Source organism: Hylobates moloch, unplaced genomic scaffold (genome assembly GCF_009828535.3).
Source record: "Hylobates moloch isolate HMO894 unplaced genomic scaffold, HMol_V3 SCAFFOLD_13, whole genome shotgun sequence".
Classification (NCBI taxonomy): Eukaryota; Metazoa; Chordata; class Mammalia; order Primates; family Hylobatidae; genus Hylobates; species Hylobates moloch.
Window position 1 is genome coordinate 25,479,534 of NW_026652288.1, and position 24,046 is coordinate 25,503,579.

At 38.7% G+C, this 24,046-nt stretch overlaps 1 protein-coding gene across 2 annotated transcripts in view; it reads right to left on the bottom strand.

Annotated features, from left to right (window-relative positions):
• ASXL2 (ASXL transcriptional regulator 2) overlaps positions 1-24,046 on the bottom strand; it is a 151,905-nt gene that overhangs the window by 58,513 nt on the left and 69,346 nt on the right. The window contains exons 4-5 of one of the 2 annotated variants that reach the window (XM_032172451.2): positions 19,916-20,024; positions 13,083-13,233 (exon numbers count right to left, since the gene is read on the bottom strand). In XM_032172451.2, the coding sequence (XP_032028342.1) occupies positions 13,083-13,233; positions 19,916-20,024 (260 nt within the window). Of the gene's footprint in view, positions 1-13,082; positions 13,234-19,915; positions 20,042-24,046 lie in introns of those variants that run through there. The other variant, XM_058427096.1, reaches the window with a different exon arrangement.

Consider the following 24,046-nt stretch of genomic DNA (forward strand, 5'->3'; position numbering starts at 1 on the left):
GCTCACTGGAACCTCCGCCTCCCAGGTTCAAGTGATTCTTCTGCCTCAGCCTCCCAGGTAGCTGGGACTACAGGTGCATGCCACCATGCCCGGCTAATTTTTGTATTTTTAGTAGAGATGGGGTTTCACCGTGTTAGCCAGGATGGTCTTGATCTCCTGATCTTGTGATCCACCTGTCTTGGCCTCCTGAAGTGCTGGGAATACAGGCGTGAGCCACTGCGCCTGGCCCACATCATTCTTAAAACATTATAATATTAAAAGGCTGGGCGCTGGTGGCTCACACCTGTAATCCCAGCACTTTGAGAGGCTAAGGCAGGTGGATCACTTGAGGCCAGGAGTTTGAGACCAGCCTGACCACAATGGTGAAACCCCATCTCTACTAAAAATACAAAAATTAGCTGGGCGTGGTGGCACACACCTGTAATCACAGCTACTCAGGAGGCCAAGGCATGAGAATTTGCTTGAACCCTGGAGGTGGAGGTTGCAGTGAGCCGAGATCACACCACTGCACTTCAGCCTAAGTGACAGAGAGAGACCCTGTCTCAAAAACAAACAAACAAATAAAAATTATAATATTAAAAGCTTTACCTTAAAGGTAGAGAATGAAAAGGATAATTGATAGTACCATGTCTGTTCCACTATTTTCTGTAAGTCCTGGCTGGTACAAAATGGCAAAAAAAAAAAAAAAGAAAAAAAAGAAAAAGAAAATTGCCATTATTCATAAATTACATATTTGTACAAGTAGACAATCCTAAAAATAAAACTATGTATAAACTAACAGATTTTAAAAATTAATTTTGCAATGTTGTTACATCCAGTGTCAATATTCAGAGAGGCAATCCACCACAGGCCCCGAGTGCTGTCGTGTATACACGCGAGGAATGCAAACAACGTTTTAAGTCCCAGAACACTCTTTACCTGAGCCATCTTTCAGAGTTATGTTTGCAGTTGCAGAGCAACCATGAGATGAGGCAATGTCTCTTCCCAGTCAAAATATGCTTGCTTCTGCTAAAAGCAGTGAATCCCTCAAACTAATGTTTCTTGGCTGAGATGCAAACCCACTGCATGAATAGGATACACCTGGGCCTGTATCTCATCACCTGTGAGTCTTGGGGTAAGGGAAAGCTGACACGAAAAGTATGCTGATAGTCATATTGCTTACTCTATCATGGGTAATACAGTACTTTTTCTATGACCCAGGATTCTTGTTTCTTCTGTTAAAATCCATGAGAGGCTAATCTCTTTGTTCACTTACAAATCAGGTAAAATCCTAGACACTTCAAAGACACAATTTATAAAAACTGTATTTCTATATATCAGCAACACACAATTATAAAGTAAAAAAAGTTAAAGCCATTCACAACAGAATAAAAAATGTCAAGGAATAAATCTAATAAGAAGTGTGCAAAGACCTGTAAGACAGAAAATGCTATGGATAGCATGAATGAACAAAACTGAACTGCAAAAAATGCAGTAATATATTTTTTTAAAAGTCAACAGAACTAAAACTGATCTATAGATTCAATGCAATCCTAACCAAAATCACAGCAGGTTGAGGTGAGAGGGGACATGTGGAAACTGACAAGCTGCTTCTAAAATTTACATGTAGATGAGATCAGTCAGAAAAGCCAAGAAAATATTACAGAACAAAATGGAAAGAATTAAACTATTAGATACCAGGATTAATAATAAAGCTAAAGTAATTAAAACAGGGTGGTACTGTTACAAGGAAAGATAAAACACAACAGAACAAAGGAAAGTCCAGAAACCAAACCATAACTGTATGGTCAATTGACTTATGACATAGAGAACACTGCAATAAAGTAAACGAAGGAAGTCTTCAAAAAAGGGTGCTAGGTGATTAAGATATCCCTACAGGGTGAAAGGAATAAAATGATGATCCTCATCTCACATAATACAAAAAAATTCCACATGGTTTATAGATATAAATGTAAAAGATAAAAGAATAAAGCTATCATTAAAATGTGCACACGCACATGCATATACAGGAAGATAGTTTCCTCTCTGTGTGTATATAGTATTTTCATTGCATAAACATCCACCAGTACCCAAATTCATTTATCCTATCTTTAATGAACATTTAGGTTATTTTTATTTTTTGCCTATTACGATTAATTCTACTTTTTAAAAAAATTTTTTTGTACTCCTTTCTGTTGGGTATATATTCCAGAGTAGAATTAGCTATACTATAGACAGCCAAGCAGTTTTCCAAAGTAGTTGTACTAGTTTAAATTCTCACCACCAGTGTATAAGAATCCCGTTATCTCACATGATCACTAGCAGTTCATCAGTCTTTTTAATTTTGGACTTTGGTGGGTGTGTAATAATATCGCATGTGGTTATAAGTTAGTTGCCTTTCTGTGGTCGCTAATGGAATTGGACTCCTTTTCATTATTAATCATTTTGATATCATCTTTGTGCAACGCTTGTTCTAGTCTTTGCCCATTTTTCTACGAATTCTCTTTTTCTTAGTAACTTGTAGGAGTTCTTCATATATTCCTTTGTTGCATATATTTATTCCAAATAACTTCTCTGTGGCTTGCCTTTTCACTCTCTTAAAGTTATGTTTTGATGAATGCAACTTCTTAATGTGCCCAGAATGTTTTTTTCTTTAGAAAATTGCCTAGCTTTATGATTAATCCTGATATATAATAATTCTTTCCATTTTGTTCTTTAATATTTTCTTGGCTTTTCTGACTGATCTCATCTTCATGTAAATTTTAGAAGCAACTTGTCAGTTTCCAATGTCCCCTCTCCCATCAACCTACTACGATTTTGGTTAGGATTGCTTGAATCTATACATCTATTTTAGTTCTATTGACTTTTTTTTTTTTAATATATTACTGCATTTTCTGCAGTTCAATTTTGTTCATTAATGCTATGGATTTTTCTGAGCTCCCTTCTGGTCACACCCATTGCCCCAAAATAACCACTCTACATAGTTTTAAGAATCTGATATATTTCTACACACCAGAAGATGAATGATTTTTACACACATGCAAATAATGTAATAGCAAAAAATTATTTAAGTATGACTTGATTATATAAGTTTAAAAATTTCTCTGGACATTATTCTGTTCCAGACATGTCTTGTTTATGCTATTGGAAGTTGTTAAGAGTGGTTATTTTGGAGCAATGGATGTGACCAGAAGAGAGCTCAGGGAGAGATACCAGGGCAATATTTTGCTCCTTAGTCTGGTTGATAGTTCATAGTACTGTTCCGTTTGTGAAAATCCAACAAGCTGCATACTTATGTGTACTTTAATGAATACAAGCTGATCATTCCAAATCAGAAAACATGAAATGCCCAAAATAAGAAAATTTTTGAGTGCCAACATGATGCTCAAAGGAAATGTTCATTGGAGGATTCTGGATTTTGAACTTTCTGAATTTGGGATGCTCAACCCAAATAATGCAAATGTTTCAAAATCTGAAAAAATCCAAACTCCAAAACACTTCTGGTTCCAAGCATTTCAGAGAAAAAGTACTTAATCCATATATATTATAATCTAATTTAAAATTTTAAAAATAGGCAAAGTGACCCAAATTGACAGAAATCAGGACGGTGGTTACTTTTGAGAAAGGACCAGTAGTGATTTGGAGATGACAGGATGTTTTCGCAATGCTGATGAAGCATCGTAATAGTTAATTATTTACTAGGGAGATGGGGTTATTTTCTGTTCTGAATTTTAAAAAAAGGGACAAGATCATTTCATATAGTTTCTCCTTTAAAGATAAAATTTGGCACCCTCTCCCCCTTTTTTAAAGTAAAGCTGAAAAATCATCTAAACTATTGCTGTTCAAATGTCCACAGACTGGTCTGTGACAAGATAAAGTATGAAAGCAAGAACATTTAGGTACTTTCATAGAAATTTGACATTGCTGGGTCATTCCAAGTCCACAATGGACTAGAGGAAAAAAATTGGTCCTTGATGATGAATAATTTGAGAATAAACTAGCTAACTGAGGTGGTGGTGATATGAGTCACGGTTGCGGGGCGGGGGGGTGGGGGGGGAACGTGTGAGAAGCGCATGAGCAAGGTTTCCTAGGACTACATCTTAAAAAAAAAAACAAAAACAGAACTATTAAAAATAAGACCTTGTTTAAAAAATAAACATAAAAAAAGAAAAAAAGCTGCATTTTAACTATATCAAGACCCTGTTTATAATCTTTTCTCACAAAGTGGCACTTACAGAAAAATAATCCCTCAGACTTCTCTATTACCAGTTTTACTTCAAATGCAACTAATTAATGTCACCAATTAATGTCATCCTACACCAAGGAAGTATTCTACCTTCAACAAATGGTTTTCAAAAGCAAAACAAAAATAAATTTTAGCTTATATACCAGCGATAAGAAATAAATTGAGCTAACTTAAACACTAGTGAGCAGAAAAACAAAAGAAGCTAGTTTATTAACTCAGAAACTTAATGAACAAAAATATGAAACAAATAAAAAAGGGTCAATAAACAGTCTTTTGTCTTTTTTTTTTTTTTTTTTTGAGACAGGGTCTCTCTCTGTCACTCAGGCTGGAATGCAGTGGCATCATCATAGCTCACTGTGGTCTCAGACTTCTAGGCTTAAGTGATCTTCCTACCTTGGCCTCCCAAAGTGCTGGGACTACAGGTGTGCACCACCAAAACCGGCTGTTTTTTTATTTAGAGACAAGGTCTCACCATGTTGCCCAAGGTGGTCTTGAACTCTGGGGCTCAAGTCATACTCCTGCCTCGGCCTCCCAAAGTAATGGGATTACAGGTGTGAGCCACCACACCCAGCCTATAAACAGTCTTGATCTTCCTGGTGTCTGGCTATGAAAATTTGGAAGAGTCATTAGTGTCTCCATTCTCTCTCTTATCTATACCTTAATTTTCCTAAGAAACTTTGTGAGGCTGGGTGTGGTGGCCCACACCTGTAATCCCAGCCCTTTGGGAGGCCGAGGCAAGCAGATCACAAGGTCAGGAGTTCGAGACCAGTCTGGCCGACATGGCAAAACCCCGTCTCTACTAAAAATATAAAAATTAGCCAGGCGTGGTGGCGGGTGCCTATAATCCCAGCTACTCAGGAGGCTTAGGCAGGAGAATAGCTTGAACCCACAATGGGGAGGTTGCAGTGAGCCGAGATCATGCCATTGCACTCCAGCCTGGGCGACAAGAGCAAGACTCTGTCTCAAAAAAAAAAAAAAAAAAAAGAAACTTTGTGCATACCATTATCTTGTAAATAATAAGACTATCACTAAAGGTTAACCATATGATCCAAATTTCTTTCCCTCCACAAATCCCCTCTCCCAGCCACATTTATCTTCTTATGGCTTCCTGAAAACACTATACACATTCCCATCTTCTTGCCTTTATATATGTTTTCTTTCCATAATACACCCTGTCTTCCCTAGTGATTAAACTCTCTAGAGAAGAATAGTGTCTTAGAACTTTTATAGCTAATACTTAGTAGTAACCCAGGCAAAGTTAACTTAGTATCCCTTCTCTAATGTGGTCATAACATGATAAATATAAACACATGTGATTTATGAAGTCATGTGCTAATTATCTACTTATTTTTCTATCCCTCTAGATATGTTGAGACAACTTTAAGGGTGGGGTGACACCTCATTCAAATTTGTTTCCCAAATACCTGGCAAATAATACAAACTGGAGAAGGCATGAGTGTAACAAGTAGTTTCTTTGCTTGTTTATTCATTCATTTCTTGAGACAGGGTCTTGCTCTGTCACCTAGGCTGGAATGCAGTGGTCCCATTATAGAACACTGTAGCCTTGAACTCCTGGGCTTAAGCAATCCTCCTGCCTCAGTCTACCAAGTAGCTGGGACTACAGGCACACACCACCACACTCGGCTAATTTTACTTTTTATTTTTTGTAGAGACAGGAGTCTCACCATATTGCCCAGGCTGGTCTCAAACTCCTGGGCTCAAGTGATTCTCCCACCTTGGCCTCCCAAAGTGCTGGGATTATAGGTGTGAGCCACCACAGCCTGCCTAACAAGTAGTTTAACAGAGATATTACTTTGGTTGTTATAAATAAACTAATGGCTTAAACAACACCTTTCAGGATAACTTTATCCTCCAATGTGGACTGCTCAACAGATTAAAACAATTCTTAACAACACATTTTTTTGTCTAATTAGAAACAAAAATGCTTGCTTCTATATAAACATATAGAAATAAAAGATTAACAAATTCTGATCAAAAGATCAAGTTACTATTATTTGATTTAAAACCAAAAAAAAAACCAAAAATCATCACATAAAAGAAACCCAAAGAGTAATCTAGTAAATAATTTTTTTCTTGAGACAGTGTCTCACTTTGTTGCCCAGGATAGAGTGCAGTGGCGTGATCTTGGCTCACTGCAGCCTCCGAGGCCTCCTGGGTTCAAGTGATTCTCTTGCCTCAGCCTCCCGAGTAGCTGTGATTACAGGCGTGTGCCACCACACCTGGCTAATTTTTGTATTTTTAGTAGAGAAGGGGTTTCACCATGTTGACCAGGCTGGTCTTGAACTCCTTAACTCAGGTGATCCGCCCTCCTCGGCCTACCAAAGTACTGGGATTACAGGTGTGAAACACCGCACCCGGCTGATAAATTTTTTAAGCTTAATATTATTAAGTGTTTTCAGAAAAAACATTTAAAACAAATTTTAGGCCGGGCATGGTGGCTCACACCTGTAATCCCAGCACTTTGGGAAGCTGAGGCGGGCAGATCACTTGAAGCCAGGAGTTTGAGACCAGCCTGCCCAACATGGCGAAATTCTGGCTTTACTGGTATGGTGGTGCACGCCTGTAGTCCCAGCTACTGGGGAGGCTGTGGCAGGAGAATCGCTTGAACCCGGGAGGCGAGGTTGCAGTGATCCGAGATCATGCCACTGCACTCCAGCCTGGGCGACAGAGCAAGTTTCTGTCTCAAAAAGTAAATAAAATAAATACAACAAAACAAATTTTGGAACTTGAGGCTTATCAGTCAGTTTTACATAGTTCACTGCAGTAGCTTCTCGTTGCTGGATATTTACATACTGCTCACTGAGTTTAAGTCAAAAGGTACATACATACATTATTACAGCATTGAGAATTTTCCATTTCGACGGATGATTATAATGTCGAACAAGGTCAAAAAGATACAGACTATTAATAGTAGATGCATTTGAGTTAAAAGCTTTAGTAAATAATCTCTGACTTAAATTTTTATTTTCTCCCAAAGACATTTAATGGGCCCCTATGAAGTATTAGGGATATATCAGACACTGAAGGATTGATAACAAAATTGAAACTTAAGAACTATATATAGTTGAAGAATTGATTGTTGAAGGATTGATAATAATCAACGTTTCCTAAATGATTTTGATCTTTAGAAACAGTTATGTTTCTCTTGAGGGAGAGTTTTTATTCTAACAGGTCTTTCTTTAGAGGTAATAGATCCTTTTTAGTTCTAAGTCCCTTCCTCCGACACCAAGTGCAATATACTCCAAACTAGGCAGGCGGTGTTTCCTGATTATATTCAGAGTCCCCTGGCCTAAATGGGAAAGGCCACACCTCAACACTTTCCTTGCTTCTGGGTACTCTAACTATCCAAAGCCCTAACAGTGTAGCCATCTTTAACACAACACAGAGCTAACACCTCCAACTCAGCCACCAATAATAACCTCAGAGGAAAAGAGAAAATCTCCTAAAGGTCTCTCTCCATCTAAGTTAACTTGCCAAAAAAAGTTTTGCCTCCAGTATACTTTTAAAAGGAGACATAATCATACCCATTCAGTAACTTAACACACATATAAATGTTAGAAGGTAGATAGGTTTATGGTATTTTAAATAACTCCAGACACAATATATATCAAATTCCTGATTTAAAGTAGTTCTGAACAAGCAGTAAAATTAACATTAGTTCACACTAGAGGAAACAGTGATTCCTTACAGAGAAAAGGTATACTTTATGTAATTAATTTCATTCTTAAGACACTTTAAAGGCAGACCAAAATCTAACAAAACTTTTTCTATCAGAAGATAAAAATAATAGTCTCACAGTTGCTTCATAATGCAATATTTTATTTTGGGGAAAAAGCAGAGATTTCACTTAGCTATGATCATAAAAAAGCAATATAAATAGTTGATTTTAGTATTCGTTTTTCTGAAGTTATTATTCCATCTTACCTTTATTTGGAATTCCATAAAACTCTTCTCTGAACATTGTGTTTCCTGTCTGAAAACTAGGAACCAAAACTACAAACTTTTAAGTTCTTCCACTTTACATAGAAATCAATAAACTAGTTTTAATATTGGACTGAATTTCAAAGTTCTATTCTCTGTTCCTATTTGGCTAAAAGGTATACATATATCAAGAAAGTTTCTATTGATTTTCAACTAGAAGTATCAGTTTTGCTGTCAGAGCTCTTTATTTTTGTACATAAAAGGAAGTGGGTTTTGATGCTATCTCAGTGTTCTTCCTGTCTTACAATGCATTTGAAATAAAGTGATGTCAGATTGAGAGTAAAGGCCTGAAATAAGAAAAAGTAATAGGCACAATTAGCTTGCTTTACCTTTATGGATAATTAAGATTTAGAACTGCTTTGCTGCATGCTCACTGCTGGCTACATGTCTGTCACTTTAATTTGCACTGGACTACAAAAACATCCACAAATACATAATATATACCTACAAATTATATGGTATCTATACCACATGTATGACCCATGAATGACAGATGCATATTCTATGAGAGACTAAATCATTCTCCATAATTGGTAGCTTGGCATTCATTTCTTGAGAATATCAGAGCTGCTTAAACATGAATCACATATGACATCATGAGCACCTCTCACCTCACCTTCCAGACACCACATACCGCCCATTTTCCTCTAGGCTTTATTATAGACTACCTGCAACCAGAAAAGAGCTTTATAGAGCATCTCATCTTATTGTAAACTGAGGACAAATAATCAATATTATAATGATTTCTAGAAAAGGAATAAATGAAAAGCAGCTCAAAAACAATTGGACCCAACATTCAATTTGATATTACCTTACTGTTCATGTCCTCTATTATTATGCAGAGTGTGGGGCAAGGTTACGTTATTCATATCTACCTATTCGGCTACTGACAATAGGGTTCTATGGTTATTTCTCGGATCTTCCTACAGCTTAACACATTCACCTCAAATTCTTAAGAGACAGCCATTAATAACCATACGTTCGGAGCAAAAGAAACACAGATACAACAGCCACTATTCAAAGAGCAGCATATGTGGCTCTTGAAAAGCAAGGGCCCCAAGTATATTCCCATTTTACAAGACTTTCTTTAATATTGATTTCCCTGTCCCAATCCCATCCAGAAAACATGAATCTTGCTAATTGCTTCCCTTACCTGATGACCTGGCTCGGTTCCTAATCTTAGATCTACAATTCCAAACTTAAAAGGAAAAGCTTAAAATGAGGAGAATCAACACTTGTGAAAAGAAGGGAAAAAATTAAAATTAAAAAAATAAAATGAGGAGAAGCAGGGGATAGACAGAGAGAGCCCTTTCCACTTTTGGCTTCACTTTTTCAAAAATAGGTGCTTAGTGGACCCCAGGGAATGGAGGGCCCTGGAATACACCTCCTTTCACTACTGACAGGGATTATTTTAAAACCACATATCAACAATACTAGTCAGAAGCACCCTCTTTGTCTTACTTTCATTCCATTTATTCCTAACAACTGAGGTCTGGGTAGCTCTCTAAGTGGTTATCAACTTAAAGCTAAGATTCTCTGATTACAAAGTTCGCTGAAATTATGTATGTAGTAGCTATAGCAGAGAACAGATGAGGCCATTAATTATCTCAATTCTCTCCAGGAGTAGCAAAAACATTAACAGAGGGATGGTAGTGAATTAGAACTATTTTTCTAATATAGGCATAGTAACCATTCTGAAGGGACTTAAATGAATGAGTCTAGTATTCCAACATAACCTGAGCTTCTAGCTCCAAAGACAACTCACCTATCATCACTCAAATCTAAAAGGATATTCAAGCTAGAAAAAATCTTGAATGTCTGTTTTGCTCTGGAACATAACTATGTCAGTCCTTGTAAAGGAATCATCAAGAGTTGGTTTAAAATTTGCCTTGCCATGTACAGCTAAATTATAAATATTGGGATAAAAAAGATTTGCCCTCTTTGAATAGACTCTGACAACAAGCTACAGAATAATCAGCAGTAATTAGGCAATAATTCATATCCTTAACTGGAAAATCCATTCCAGGGAAGCTGCAGCAACAGACATTATTCCCTAAAGAAAGCTTTTCAGGTGAGCTACGAAGTAGACACCAAACGGAATAAGAGCAAAGACCAGCAGACTAAATTCAGTGTTTGCTAGTAGAAATGAAAAGCATTATTTTCCTAAGGAGGGTTGTTAGAGCATTAAGTGCTCCAAGTTTAGGCAAGTAAAATAAAAGCACCCTAAAAGGCTATGAATGACTTAAGACCTTAAGAACAAATCCAGGTAAAACCTAGAATGTTGTCTGGTATGGTAGCCACTATCTTCATGTGGCTATTTAAAGTTAAAATAAAATCAAAATTAAATTCCTAATTAGAACTCCACATGTAAATAAGAAAAGAAATCCAGATACAGGTCTCATACCTTTCACAAAAAATTAACTCAAAATGGATCACAGACCTAAACAAAAATGAAAATTTCTAAAACTCTCAGAACATAACATAGAAGAAAATCTAGGGGTTTTATGATGACTTTTAGATACACGACCAAAGACACAGTTCACAAAAGAAAAAAATTGTACACTAGACTTCATTAAAAATTTCTGATCTGAGAAAGAAACTGCCAAGAAAATAAAAAGACAAGACAGGTGCGGTGGGCTGGACAGGCGCAGTGGCTCATACCTGTAATCCCAGCACTTTGGGAGGCGAAGGCGGGTGGATCACGAGGTCAGGAGTTCAAGACCAGCCTGGCCAACATGGTGAAACCCCCGCCTCTACTAAAAATACAAAAATTAGCTGGGCGTGGTGGCAGGCACCTGTAATCCCAGCAACTCGGGAGGCCAAGGCAGGAGAATCCTTTGAACCCAGGAGGCGGAGGTTGCAGTGAGCCAAGATCGCGCCACTGCACTCCAGCCTGGGCAACAGTGTGAGACTATGTCTCAGAACAAAAAAAGACAAGACACAGAAAATATTTGCAAAAGACATATGATAAAGGATTGTTACTCAAAATATACAAAGAACTCTTAAAGCTCAACAATAAGAAAACACACAACCTGATTTTAAAATAAGCCAAAGAGCTGATGAGACATCTCACCAAAGAAGATATGTAGATGGCAAACAAGCAAATGAAAAGGTGCTCCACAACATATGTCATTACGGAAATGCAAATTAAAACAACGAGATACTACTACACACCTATCAGAAAGGCCAAAATCCACAACAATAACCACACTAAATGCTGATGAGGACAAGAAGCAACAGGAACTCTCATCCACTGCTGGTACAAATGCAAAATGCAAAATGATACAGTCACTTTGGTAGATGGTTTGGAAGTTTCTATAAAACTAAACATACTCTTAATCATATGATCCAGCAACCACACTCCTTAGTATTTACCCAAAGGTGCTGAAAACTTATGCACATACAAAATCTGCAGATAGATGTTTAAAGCAGCTTTATTCATAATTGCCAAAACTTGGAAGCAACCAAGATGTCCTTCAGTAGGTGAATGGATAAACAAACCGTGGCACACCCAGACAATGGAAAGAAATGACCTATTGCAAATGAATACCAGAACAGAAAACCAAATACAGCATGTTCTCACTTATAAGTGGGAGCTAAATGATGAGAATACATGACACACAGAGGGGAACAACACACACTGGGTCCTTTCAGAGGGTGGTGTGGGGGAGGAGGGAGAGAATCAGGAAAAATAACTAGTGGGTACTAGGCTTAATTCCTGGGTGATGAAATAGTCTGCACAACAAACACCCATGGCACAAGTTTACCTATGTAACAAACCTGAACTTGTACCCCTGAACTTAAAATAAAAGTTCAAACAAAAAAGAAATGACTTATCAAGCCATGAAGACACAGAGGAACCTTAAATGCATATTACTAAAGAAAAGCCAATCTGAAAAGGTTCCAACTATATGACATTTTGGAAAAGGTCAAACTATGGAAACAGTAAAAAATCAATGGTTGTCAGGCCAGGCACAGTAGCTCACGCCTGTAATCCCAGCATTTTGGGAGGCCGAGGCGGGTAGATCACCTGAGATCAGGAGTTCGAGACCAGCCTGACCAACATGGTGAAACTCCATCTCTACTAAAAATACAAAATTAGCTGGGCATGGTGGCAGGCGCCTGTAATCCCAGCTACTTAGGAGGCTGAGTCAGGATAATTGCTTGAACCCAGGAGGCAGAAGTTGCAATGAGCTGAGATCGCGCCACTGCACTCCAGCCAGGCCACAAGAGTAGAACTCCGTCTCAAAAAAAGTCAGTGGTTGTCAGGGGTTAGGAGGCAAGAAGAGATGAAGAGCTGGAGCACAGAAGACTTGAGGGCAATGAAACTATTCTGATACTATAATGGTGAATACGCGTCATTATACATTTGTTCAAAGCCATAGGATGTACTCTCCCAAGAGTAAATTCTAATGTAAACCAGGGACTATGGGTGATGTGTCAATGTAGGTTCATCAGCTGTAACAAATATAGCACTCTGGTGGAGAATGTGGCTAGTGGGGAAGGCTGTGCATGTGGCGGGGGAGGGGTACATGGGAAATCTCTGTACCTTCCTCTCAATTTTGTTGTGAACCTGAAACAGCTCTAAAACAGAAAGCATTTTTATTTTTTAAACTCCTTGGTCATAATAACCATATTTCCAGTGTTCAATAGGCCCATGTAGCTAGTGGCTACTGTGTTGTGCTGGACAGTAAAGATACAAACATCTCCATCATTGCAGAAAACTCTCCTTGACAGGACTGTTATAGAGGGTAAGGGAAAGTGACTGACCTGGAGTCTGGGGAAAGAGGAACTACTAACAAGGGCATTTGTCCTACAGCATTTAGTACTTTATTGAAGGATCAGGTGGATTTACCTTTCCTTTTCCACCTGCTCTTTTTTCCCTCCTTGTTGCTGCCACCATCACTGCTGCTGCTGCTGTTCTCAGAACTCTGGGAATCTGACTGACCATCACTGCTTTCTTCTGAACCTTCTGACAGCTCTTTCACCCCATCCGGCACATCTTTCTGAAAATGTAGGCATCCAATTAGGATTAATCATTACCATTTCAGCAAATAGAAATTAAACTTCTGATATGCAATGTTGCAACTTAATTGCACTAAATTTTGTTACTATAGGATTCAGTAGCAGAATCAGCAATATTTTCTGAATTCCTGTCATCTCTTTGAGGCAAATAAGCTAAAGTTTCCAACTACATCCGAAGATAAAAATTATATACAACATTCGTATGCAGGCACAACACAGGCTTAAATTAGACAAAAATTGGGTAGATATGAGTCCAGGTAAATGATTAAATACTCTACATTTTTAAAACTACATAATAATTTTATTGGTTGGGCGTGGTGGCTCATGCCTGTAATGCTAACACTTTGGGTGGCTAAGGCAGTTAGAATGTTTGAGACCAGGAGTTCAAGACCAGCCTGGGAAACATGGTGAAACCCGTCTTTACAAAAAGAAAATGCAAAAAAAAAAAAAAAAATTAGCTGGGCATGGTGGAACGAACACTCCTGTAGTCACAGCTACCTGGGAGGCCAAGGTGGGAGGACTAAGCCCAGGAGTTCGAGACCAACCTGGGCAACATGGTGAAACCCCATCTCTACAAAATAAAAAAATACAAAAATTAGCCAGGTATAGTGGTGTGCACCTGTGGTCCCAGCTACTTAGGAGGCTGAGTTGGGAGGATCACCTGAACCCAGGGAGTTTGAGGCTGCAGTGAGCTGTGATTGCACTACTGCACTCCAACATGGGTGATAGAGTGAGATCCTGTCTCAAAAAACTAAATAAAATAATTTCATTAAATACATGTATGTCCATGTGTGTATGTAAGTACCATTATGTACTCCGAATTCAATTACAGAGTAAGAGTCTAGACAGTAAGAGATAGTGCATTATTTCAATCTAATTGGTTCCTGAATATTGGTTAAAGTAGCAAGAATTAAATTAAAAAGAATCTTTTTTTTTTTAAAATGAAGGTTCTTCCTGAGACAGGAAAAAAAAAAGAAATCCTTTAACAAATCATATGAAACTCTTTGGTGTCTGCACTGAGAGCGAATGCTAATCAGAAAGGATAACTACATCAGCTTAGTATGTGAGAGATATAACAGGATAGTTCCAAGACCAAAGACTAGAAAACAAGACTTCCTGGCTTTACCGTCTCCTAATTGTGCAGCCTGGGTTAAAATCTTAACCTTTCATGCTTCAGTTTCCCCATCTATAAGGTGGGGATAATAGTACCTACCTTAAAAGATCATTCTTCAATTAAAAGTTAAATGAGCTGATAAATGTAAAATGCTTAGAATCATGCCCAACATAAGAGGTCAAAAAATATCAGCTACTATGTGTTTACATAATATGTGAAAATACACATGTATGGCTAAACACACTAGTGAGTGTTTGTGGTTTTTTTGTTATTTTGGGAGACAGGGTCTCACTCTGTCACCCAGGCTGGAATGCAATAGCACGATCACAGCTCACTGTAGCCTCGACCTCCCAGGCTCAAGCGATCTTCCCACCTCAGCCTCTGGAGTAGCTGGGACTACAGGTGTGTGCCACCATACCCGACTAATTTTTTAAATTTTTTTATAAAGCCGGGGTCCTACTATGCTGCCCAGGCTGGTCCTGGACTTGAACTCCTGAGCTTAAGCAATCCTCTTGCCTTAACCTCCCAAAGTGCTGGGATTACAGGCACGCGCCACTGCGCCTAGCCTGTGAATGTTATTTCTAAGCTATAAAACTATCAGTGGTTCTTTTTACCTCCAATATTTTATTTTCCCACATCATTTTAATAATCAGATAAAAAATAATTCTGACAGACACGAAAATGTGACCCTCCTACACAAAACTGACATCCATATGACATTATAGCCAAGACTATAAACTTTGATCTAGTTAAGTTAGCTATTTTTCATTTAAATTTATGTCCTAGTGCCATTTCTCTCTGAGCCGTCTCTTATGTTATACACTTTCTTAAAATACACACCCCATATTTTTCTATTCTTTCCTTCAAAATGCAGGATAGCTTTTATAGAGTTAGTTGTCAGCCAGACATCTTGACTTGTAGGTTCAACAAGTATCTGAAATATAAATATAATTATCTTCTTTTCTTAAAATTTGTGATCCGTACAGGATCAACTGCTCATGCCCCAAATTCTAGAGTCATTTCAGCCCCTTTTACCCACTCTAAATGCTACATATTCTATTTATTCCTCTAATGTCCTTTGTCTCCATCTCTTTTACTAGTCTCTTAATTCAGGCCCTGAGTATTTCTTCCAAACAACCATAACCACCTTTCTGACAAATTTTCCTGCTTCACTCTTAAATCTATCCTACCTGAGTTATTCTCTTAAACTTGGATTTGATTATGCTTTTCTCCTGAAAAACCTGTGACATCTACCACCCCACAACCCATACACAAACTGCTCAGTCAGGTTTTCAAAGGCCTCCAATGTTTGATCTCTACCTAACGTTTACTGCACTGGAATCTTTACCACTTAAGCCCACGCAAAGATTATGGTCTAATCGCTCCAATTTACTCTACTTTCAAGTCCACTCTGAATCTTTCCAGCTGTGCCCTTGCTTAAGCTATTCCTATGTCCTGGAAGGCCCTTCTTCTTGCTACTTATCTGACAAAGTCCAGCTCAAATCTTACAAGTTAACAACAACAAAAAACTTCTACATTCCTTTATTGAAAATTAATTCTTATTTCTCTATATTATCACACTTTTTTAAAAGCAAAGAACATTTTGAGAGTATGCAATTATTTTAGGAACTATAATGTGAGCTTCAAGAGATCAGGTGCCACAGCTTAACCCTCTCTATAGCGTCCAGCACAGAGGTAATATTGTGATATAGTATGAAATATATATTTGGTTCCTGACTACAGTTCCTGGCCTAGAGCTCTTTTTAGCTGTTATAATTTCCTAAGCAATAGTGTTACTAGTAGAATCTTTTGGTCTTATATTTGGTCTTTGACCCCAGCTTCCGACACAGAGCTCCTAAGACCTCTGCAATTTCCTGAGTAAAAGGAGCATCTGACACAGCTCCTATGTCTGTTGGAATTTCCTGGGTGATAGGAGCATCTTTTCTTCCTCTTGGTGAGCTACTGCATAATCTCAGGATGGGGGTTAGTTTCCAGGGGAACCAACTATGTGACTAGAGGGTTAGAACTTTCACTCACTCCCCAATCTCAGGGAGGGAGGAGGCTGAAGGTGGAGCTGATCACCAATGGCCAATAATTTAATCAGTCATATGTACTGAAGCTTTCATAAAAACCCGAAGGATTGGGTTCTGAGAGCTTTGAGATTTAGCTGATCACGGCTGGATGCAGTGGTTCACGCCTGCAATCCCAGCACTTTGGGAGGCCAAGGCAGGCAGATCACCTGAGGTCTGGGGTTCGAGACCAGCCTGGTCAACATGGTAAAACCCCATCTCTACTAAAAATACAAAAAATTTGTACCTATAATCCCAGCTACTCCGGAGGCTGAGACAGGAGAATTGCTTGAACCCGGGCGGCAGAGGTTGCAGTGAGCTGAGATTGCGCCACTGCAATCCAGCCTGGGCGACAAAGCGAGACTCCATCTCAAAATGAATGAATGAATGAATGAATGATTTAGCTGATCACATGGAGGTTCCTGGAGGGTGGCAAGCCTGGGGAGGGCACACAAGTTCTGTGTACCTTCCTACAAACCTCACACTAAGCATCTTATCCATCTGGCCATTCATCTGTATCTTTTGTAATATTCTTTATAATACATGGGTAAATGTAAGTAAAGCATTTTCCTGAGTTCAGTGAGTCATTCTAGCAAATTAATCAAACCCAAGGAGGGAACCCCAATTATAACCAGACAGTCAGAAGTACAGGTCACAACCTGGGACTTGCGACAGCTGGCATCTGAAGGGGATGGGAGGGTACCGAGTCCTCAACCTGTGGAATCTGACACTGTCTCCAGACAGATAGATAGCATCAGAATGGAGTTGAATTACAGCAGTGGTTCCCAACCTTTTTGCATCAGGGACTGGTGTTGTGGAAGACAATTTTTTTCACTGAAGGGTCAGGGAGTGGGGGTAAGGAATGGTTTCAGATGAAACTATTCCACCTCAAATCATCAGGCATTAGATTCTCATACAGAGTGCATGACCTAGATCCCTCACACGTGCAGTTCACAATAGAGTATGCACTCCTATGAGAATCTAATGCCGCCACTGATCGGACAGGAGGCAGAACTCAGGCAGCCATGCTTGCTTGCCCACCAATCACCTCCAGCTGTGCAGCCGGGTTCGTTAACGGGCCACAGACTGGAACTCTAATTGTTAAAGGACATCCAGCTGATGTCTGCTGGAGACTTGCTTGGTATGTGAGGAGAAACCTCCACATATCTGGTGTTAGAAGTATTGTACTTAATGGTGTATGAGAATAGGGAAAAGACTTTGGGTTTTTTTCCCCCTATCTCTACAACAGAATAGGCATTTAGTAAAATTTTTAAACAGTATGGAAGGTCTAGAACAGCTAAAACCAAAAAGAAATACAGAAAAGTTCCATGTGAGAATAAAGCCCTGTAACCCTAGGAAGTTCAACAAAGTATATAAAAAGGAGGCAGGTGGGTAGGTAGGTTAGATCTTTCTAATGTTAGGCTCCACACAACCATTGGGCACAGTGATGACTACAGCTCAAAGCTAAAAAGGTAACACATATATACATGGACACAGTCACTGCCTACCAAGCATTCATTCCCCTTCAGCTGATAGATTTCCTTTGGGGAAAACTCTCTCCTCAACTCACCCGGCTTGAGCAAGCTTAATCTCAACCACATCTACAACTGGCCCATCATTTGACAAGCGTGATAATTCAGGTATACTCATGTGGGCGAAACCAAACCAATTAAGCCAAATCAGAATAAAGTCAGAGGCTCATGCTTTAGTTCTTATCTCTCTTCAGACTTACAGCTTGCAGAGTGCAGGTTGGGGGTGAAGTTATATATGATGAGGAGAGACTCTGACTGAGAACGAAGCCAAAAGAAAGTGGAGACACCAAACTCTGATGATGTCAACTGAACACCTGGATCCAGCCTGGGTTTCCTTAGAATTTTCAGTTACATAAACTAATAAATTGTCTTACTCAAACTCATTTGAGTTGGTTTTCCTGTTCGTAAGTGAAAAGTTATTGATAAGTAAAGGTCCCTTCTCAGTGCAGGAATTTGAAATTAGCAAGCTTGAAGGCTGGGCACGGTGGCTCACGTCTCTAATCCCATCACTTTGGGAGGCCGAGGCAGGCGGATCACCTGAGGTCAGGAGTTTGAGACCAGCCTGGCCAATATGGTGAAACCCCACCTCTACTAAAAATACAAAAATTAGCTGGGCGTGGTGGTGGGCACCTGTAATCCTAGCTTCTTGAGAGGCCAAGACAGGAGAATCGCTTGAACCCAGGAAGCAGAGGTTGTAGTGAACCAAGACTGCGCCACTGCACTCCAGCCTCGGCAACAGAGCGAGACTGTCAAAAAAAAAAAAAAAAAAAAGGGGAGGGAGGGAGGGAGGGAGGGAAGGAAGGAAGGAAGGAAGGAAGGAATTAGCAAGCTTGTCATGTTAGAAAGAATACGGGCTTGGGAATTCAGTCAGATCTGGGTTCCTATACCGGTTCTGATACCATATGGGCAACACTGGGCAAGAAAATCCAATCTTCTGAACTTTGACTTTCTCCATTATAAAAAAGGAATAATAACCACAACTGTGAATTGTGGTAAGAATGAAATGAGAATGTAATGTAAAGCATCTAGGCAGAATGCTCCAAAGAAATAATTATTATACAAATGTTGTGGGGCTCTCCATCATAAAAAAGGAATATTTATCATTTTTACTAGAATTTCAGGTATATAATAGTCTATAGAAAAATATACATGTATTATTTTCCTAATTGTAATCATATTTATTTTTCCTTTTTGTACTTATCTAACAAAACAAACAGCAATAAAAAATTATTAAATGGTATTCACCCCAACTGTGAATTGTGGTAGAGAGTGAAATGAGAATGTAATGTAAAGCATCTAGGCAGAATGCTCCAAAGAAACAATTATTATACAAATGTTGTGGAGCTCCTTAAAACACTAGAAGTCATTTTATTTATTTTTTATTTTATTTTTATTTTATTTTATTTCATTTTTTGAGACAAAGTCTCACTCTGTTGCCCAGGCTGGAGTGCAGTGGCGTGATCTTGGCTCACTGCAACTTCCGCCTCCCAGGTTCAAGCAATTCCCTTGCCTCAGCTCCCGAGTAGCTGGGACTACAGGCACGCGCCGCTACACCCTGGCTAATTTTTTGCATTTTAGTAGAGGTGGGGTTTCACTGTGTTGCCCAGGCTGGTCACAAACTCCTGAGCTCAGGCAATTTGCCCACCTCGGCCTCCTAAAATGTTGGGATTACAGGCGTGAGCCACCACGCCTGGCCAGAAGTCATTTTAATTTCATTCTTTCAAGATAAGATTATCATCAAGAATAAAAAATAAAGTTACTTCTCTGATCTACCTATAGTTGGTTATAGATTAGTTTTTAAAAAATGTATTGGTTACAGGTTTCAAAATATTACCTCTTCCTGAAAATAAGCTCTTCAAGAACAGAATTCTGTCCCTACGAGTCAGATATTTATATGTGGTCACTTCCTGTTTTTTCTTTCTAAATGACTTCCCAACAAAATATTTACCTTCAAAGTATATACTCCCATTCTACCTGGAACCTTATAGAAGATGCCCTCTTCACCTCTGGAGTTTGTATGAAGCATAGCATTCAGGCATGCAAGAGGAGAAGTCCCACTGCAAAACAAAGAAGAGATGTGATGAGGAACACAACGATTAATTTCTGTCTCTGAATATCCTAGGTAATACTTACTCAAAATAAATTTAATTAGTCAATACTCCTTTGACTTAAACATATCTTATAAACTATAAAAAGTCTACCAATATAGAAAGGGGCTGCCATGGAGAAAATGGATGTAAAAATCATTCCCATGTATCTACAAAATAGTAATTCCTTAATGCTGATCCAGTATCTAACATTTAAGTCAAGAAAAATACAGAAGTATTACAAACATATTTCGTACACATTCTATTTAGCACAAGCTTTACAAATGTCCAGAGGTAAAATGAAAAGAAAGAACACACACAAACACACACACAGATTCAAATAAACAGTAATAATTCCATTGCATACTGCTGCACCAGACTGAATCTTAATTGTGAAACACATTGCCATTGTCTCTTGTATTCAAACCTATCACGAGATCACTTAAAAAGTTATTAAGTAGGCTTCTGAATATTTATTTTATATGTAGCAACTTGGTTAAATGTTTATTAATTCTAATATATATTTATCATCTTTACTAGAATTTCAGGTATATAATAATCTATAGAAAAATATACATGTATTATTTTCCTAATTGCAATCATATTTCATTTTCTGTTTTTCACTTATCTAACAAACAGCAATAAAAAATTATTAAATGAGTATTCTTGATTTGTCCCTCTGCCTTTTTTTTTTTTTTTTAAAGACAGGGTCTCACTCTGTCACCCAGGATGGAGGACAGTGGCATGAACGTGGCTCACTGCAGCCTCAACCTCTTGGGCTCAAGTATCCTCCCACCTTGGCCTCCCAAAGCGACTGGATTACAGGCGTGAGGCACCATGCCTAGCCTGTGCCTTTCTTAAGAGAACAGCACCAATATTTCACCACTGAGCCTGATGTTGGCTTTTTGTTTAAAATAATTAGTCACATATTAAGAAAGAAAGAGAACTATAAATTAGATGCATGCTTTTTTACATACGCCAAATGGAATCATACGCATTAAAGAGTTAGTATAGGCCAGGCGCAGTGACTCACGCCTGTAATCCCAACAGTCTGGGAGGCTGAGGCGGGTGGATCACCTGAGGCCAGAAGTTCGAGACCAGCCTGGCCAACATGGCGAAACCCCGTCTCTACTACAAATACAAAAATTAGCCAGGGGTGGTGGCGTGCCTATAATCCTGGCTACTTAGGAGGCTGAGGCAGGAGAATCACTTAAACCTGGGAGGCGGAGGTTGCAACGAGGCAAGATCGCGCCACTGCACTCCAGCCTGGGTGACAGAAGGAGACTCGGTCTCAAAAAAAAGAGTTCAGTATAAAATATCAAATTATAAATTGACTAGCATAAAATTAAATAAAATGTTTATCTCTGATAATTAATCTTAATTTTTATATAACAGGAATTATAAAAAGACCAAGAAGTTGGCCCGGACAGCCTGGGGGACACAGTGAAACTCGATTAAAAAAATAAATAAGTAAAAAAAAAGAAAAAAAAACTAGAAGTTGGATAATATTTAAATAAGAGCTTTGAAATAAGAACAGTATTAAAATACAGAACACAAAAGTACAGTAGTAGGAAAAATATTGTTAAAAATCAAATATTAGCAGAAGATTAAGAGCTGTAGTATCAGGTTGGTGCAAAACCACAATTAATTTTGCACCAACCAAATATTTTAAAATAGTGCAATAATACTTGAAGACAATGTTTCTACATCTAAGGAAAATAACAAAATCATTAGATAAAATATCATACTTCACACAGAAAAAATTAGGTAGCAAGCAAACACATAGAAAGTTCATATGGAAGCAATTAAATGGAAACAGTGGTCTGGAGTCTCTGGAGATGTGTGGCATCCTTAAATGGTTTTTAAAAATTTATCACAATACCTGAGGTTTAAGGCAGCTTAACCCCACATTTCCAGCTCTTTTCCCTCTCAGTTATCTGTTGATGCTACTCACTAACCAAAAATAAGCCTACTAGAAGAGGCTGTTGGATTCTTAGTCTATCTAAAGAGTTATCTGCTGGGAAGAGCTGGGACATGAGTCCGCTGTCTCTTGGTACTGTGAAAGTGTCCAGGGTCAAAAATACAGAGAAGGTTTTCACCCCCCAAAACATTGGTGAACAATAACAAAGGAAAGAAAAGCCTTTTGCAGAAGAAACTGTTGAGCATTTCCAAGTTGATTTCCATAGTTACGTTTATCTAATTTGGATTTCCATTTAAAAACATATATAATGTAATTCCAATCAGGATCCCAAAGTTTGTATCAAATAAATACATAAAAATTGCCAAGAAATGTCCAGGAAAAAAATGATGGGAGACTTGCTTAAAAATATATTAACATGTACTCTTAGGCACTATTATTGAAGTAGTATATTTCTGAGAGAAAAAAAAATCACCAAATGAATACCCTCATAGACTGTTGGTGGAAGAAAACAGAAAATGCCGAAACAGATCATAATTTAAAAGGTATCATTTATGTTTAGTAGGAAAAACATGAGGTCATGCCATAGACCTCTCTAGTTTGACTACCTGGCTTCTGTTCCCTCTTCTTTGGAGACAGTACCCAAAAATTTCCTGTGAAACAGAACTTTTCTCACTTTCAGTCATGTGGTTGAGAGGGACTTAATCCCATGCCCAGCCCAGGGGTAAATCCTAACTAGTTTAATCAGCTTTTACACACACACACACACACACACACACACAAACACACCACTCTCCACCCCAAAGAACAGATACACACACACCACTCTCCACCCCAAAGAACAGATACATGACTTAGGGCCAAAAATCTACGGAGCTATTTACTTGGGTATAAGGGGGAAAAAAAAACAACCAAAACTTGTTCTCCAGGGAATCTTCAGAAAGGGATCCTTTCTCTTCCCTTGTGTGGTATTAGGAAGCAAGGCCTAAAACATTCAGTCATTGTGTGATCACAAAGGAAAAATCTGGAATTAGAATGGCACAACATACAAGACAGACTGAGGAGTGACACAGCACGAATCATAAGGAGAAATCCAACACCAAAAAAGGGCAGAACTGAGAAAAGTCAGGAAGCAAATTTGTTTTTTTGTTTTTGAGACAGAGTCTCACTCTATCCCCCAGGCTGGAGTGCAATGGTGCAATCTCGGCTCACTGCAACCTTCATCTCCTGGGTTCAAGAGATTCTCATGCTCAGCCTCCCATGTAGCTGGGATTACAGATGCCTGCCACCACACCCTGGTAATTTTTGTATTTTTAGTAGAGACGGGGTTTTACCATGTCGGCCAGGCTGGTCTTGAACTCCTGACCTCAGGTGATCTGCCCACCTCAGCTTCCCAGAGTGCTGGGATTACAGGTGTGAGCCACTGCGCCTGGCCAAAATTTTTTAAGTAGTATTACTTTTGCCTGTATCAAGCCTTTTTTGTTTTGTTTTTTGGAGGGACCTGTTCTTTATTTCAAAAAGACACTTGTGTCAATATTTGGTTATCAAAAGAGTTGCACTATTGATTTGTCTTTCTCCCAATTGGCCCCAAAGAGACCACATCGAAGAAGTGTACATTTTAAGCCAATAAGCTGCAGGATGTACACCTAACAGACCTCACTGAAACCTTACCAGAAAATGGGGATTGGGTAGGGAAAGAAACTTTAGAAGATCTGAAAACTGCCAGCCCACACACTGTACAGGCTGTCACAGCCAGACAGGGTGGCCAGGGTGCCACAAACCCAAAGAAGCGAAGCTTCAAAATAATAAAAAATTTTAAAAGTTTTGTACATAAGCTATTCAAGATTTCTCCGATACAAAGTACAATGAGATAACACTTTTAGAGAGAGCAGCTTCAAACCCAGAAAAGGATAATGAGATGACTTTCACATGGCTAAATCAGTGGCAAAACATAATCTTTCAGGGAGGGAGGATAGCAATTAAGTGGTCACCTCAACATAAGCGGGACATGATCCATTCTGTAGGCAGTTGAGAGGGGGTAGAGATGGGACAAAAACTTAGTTTCAGAGGTCTT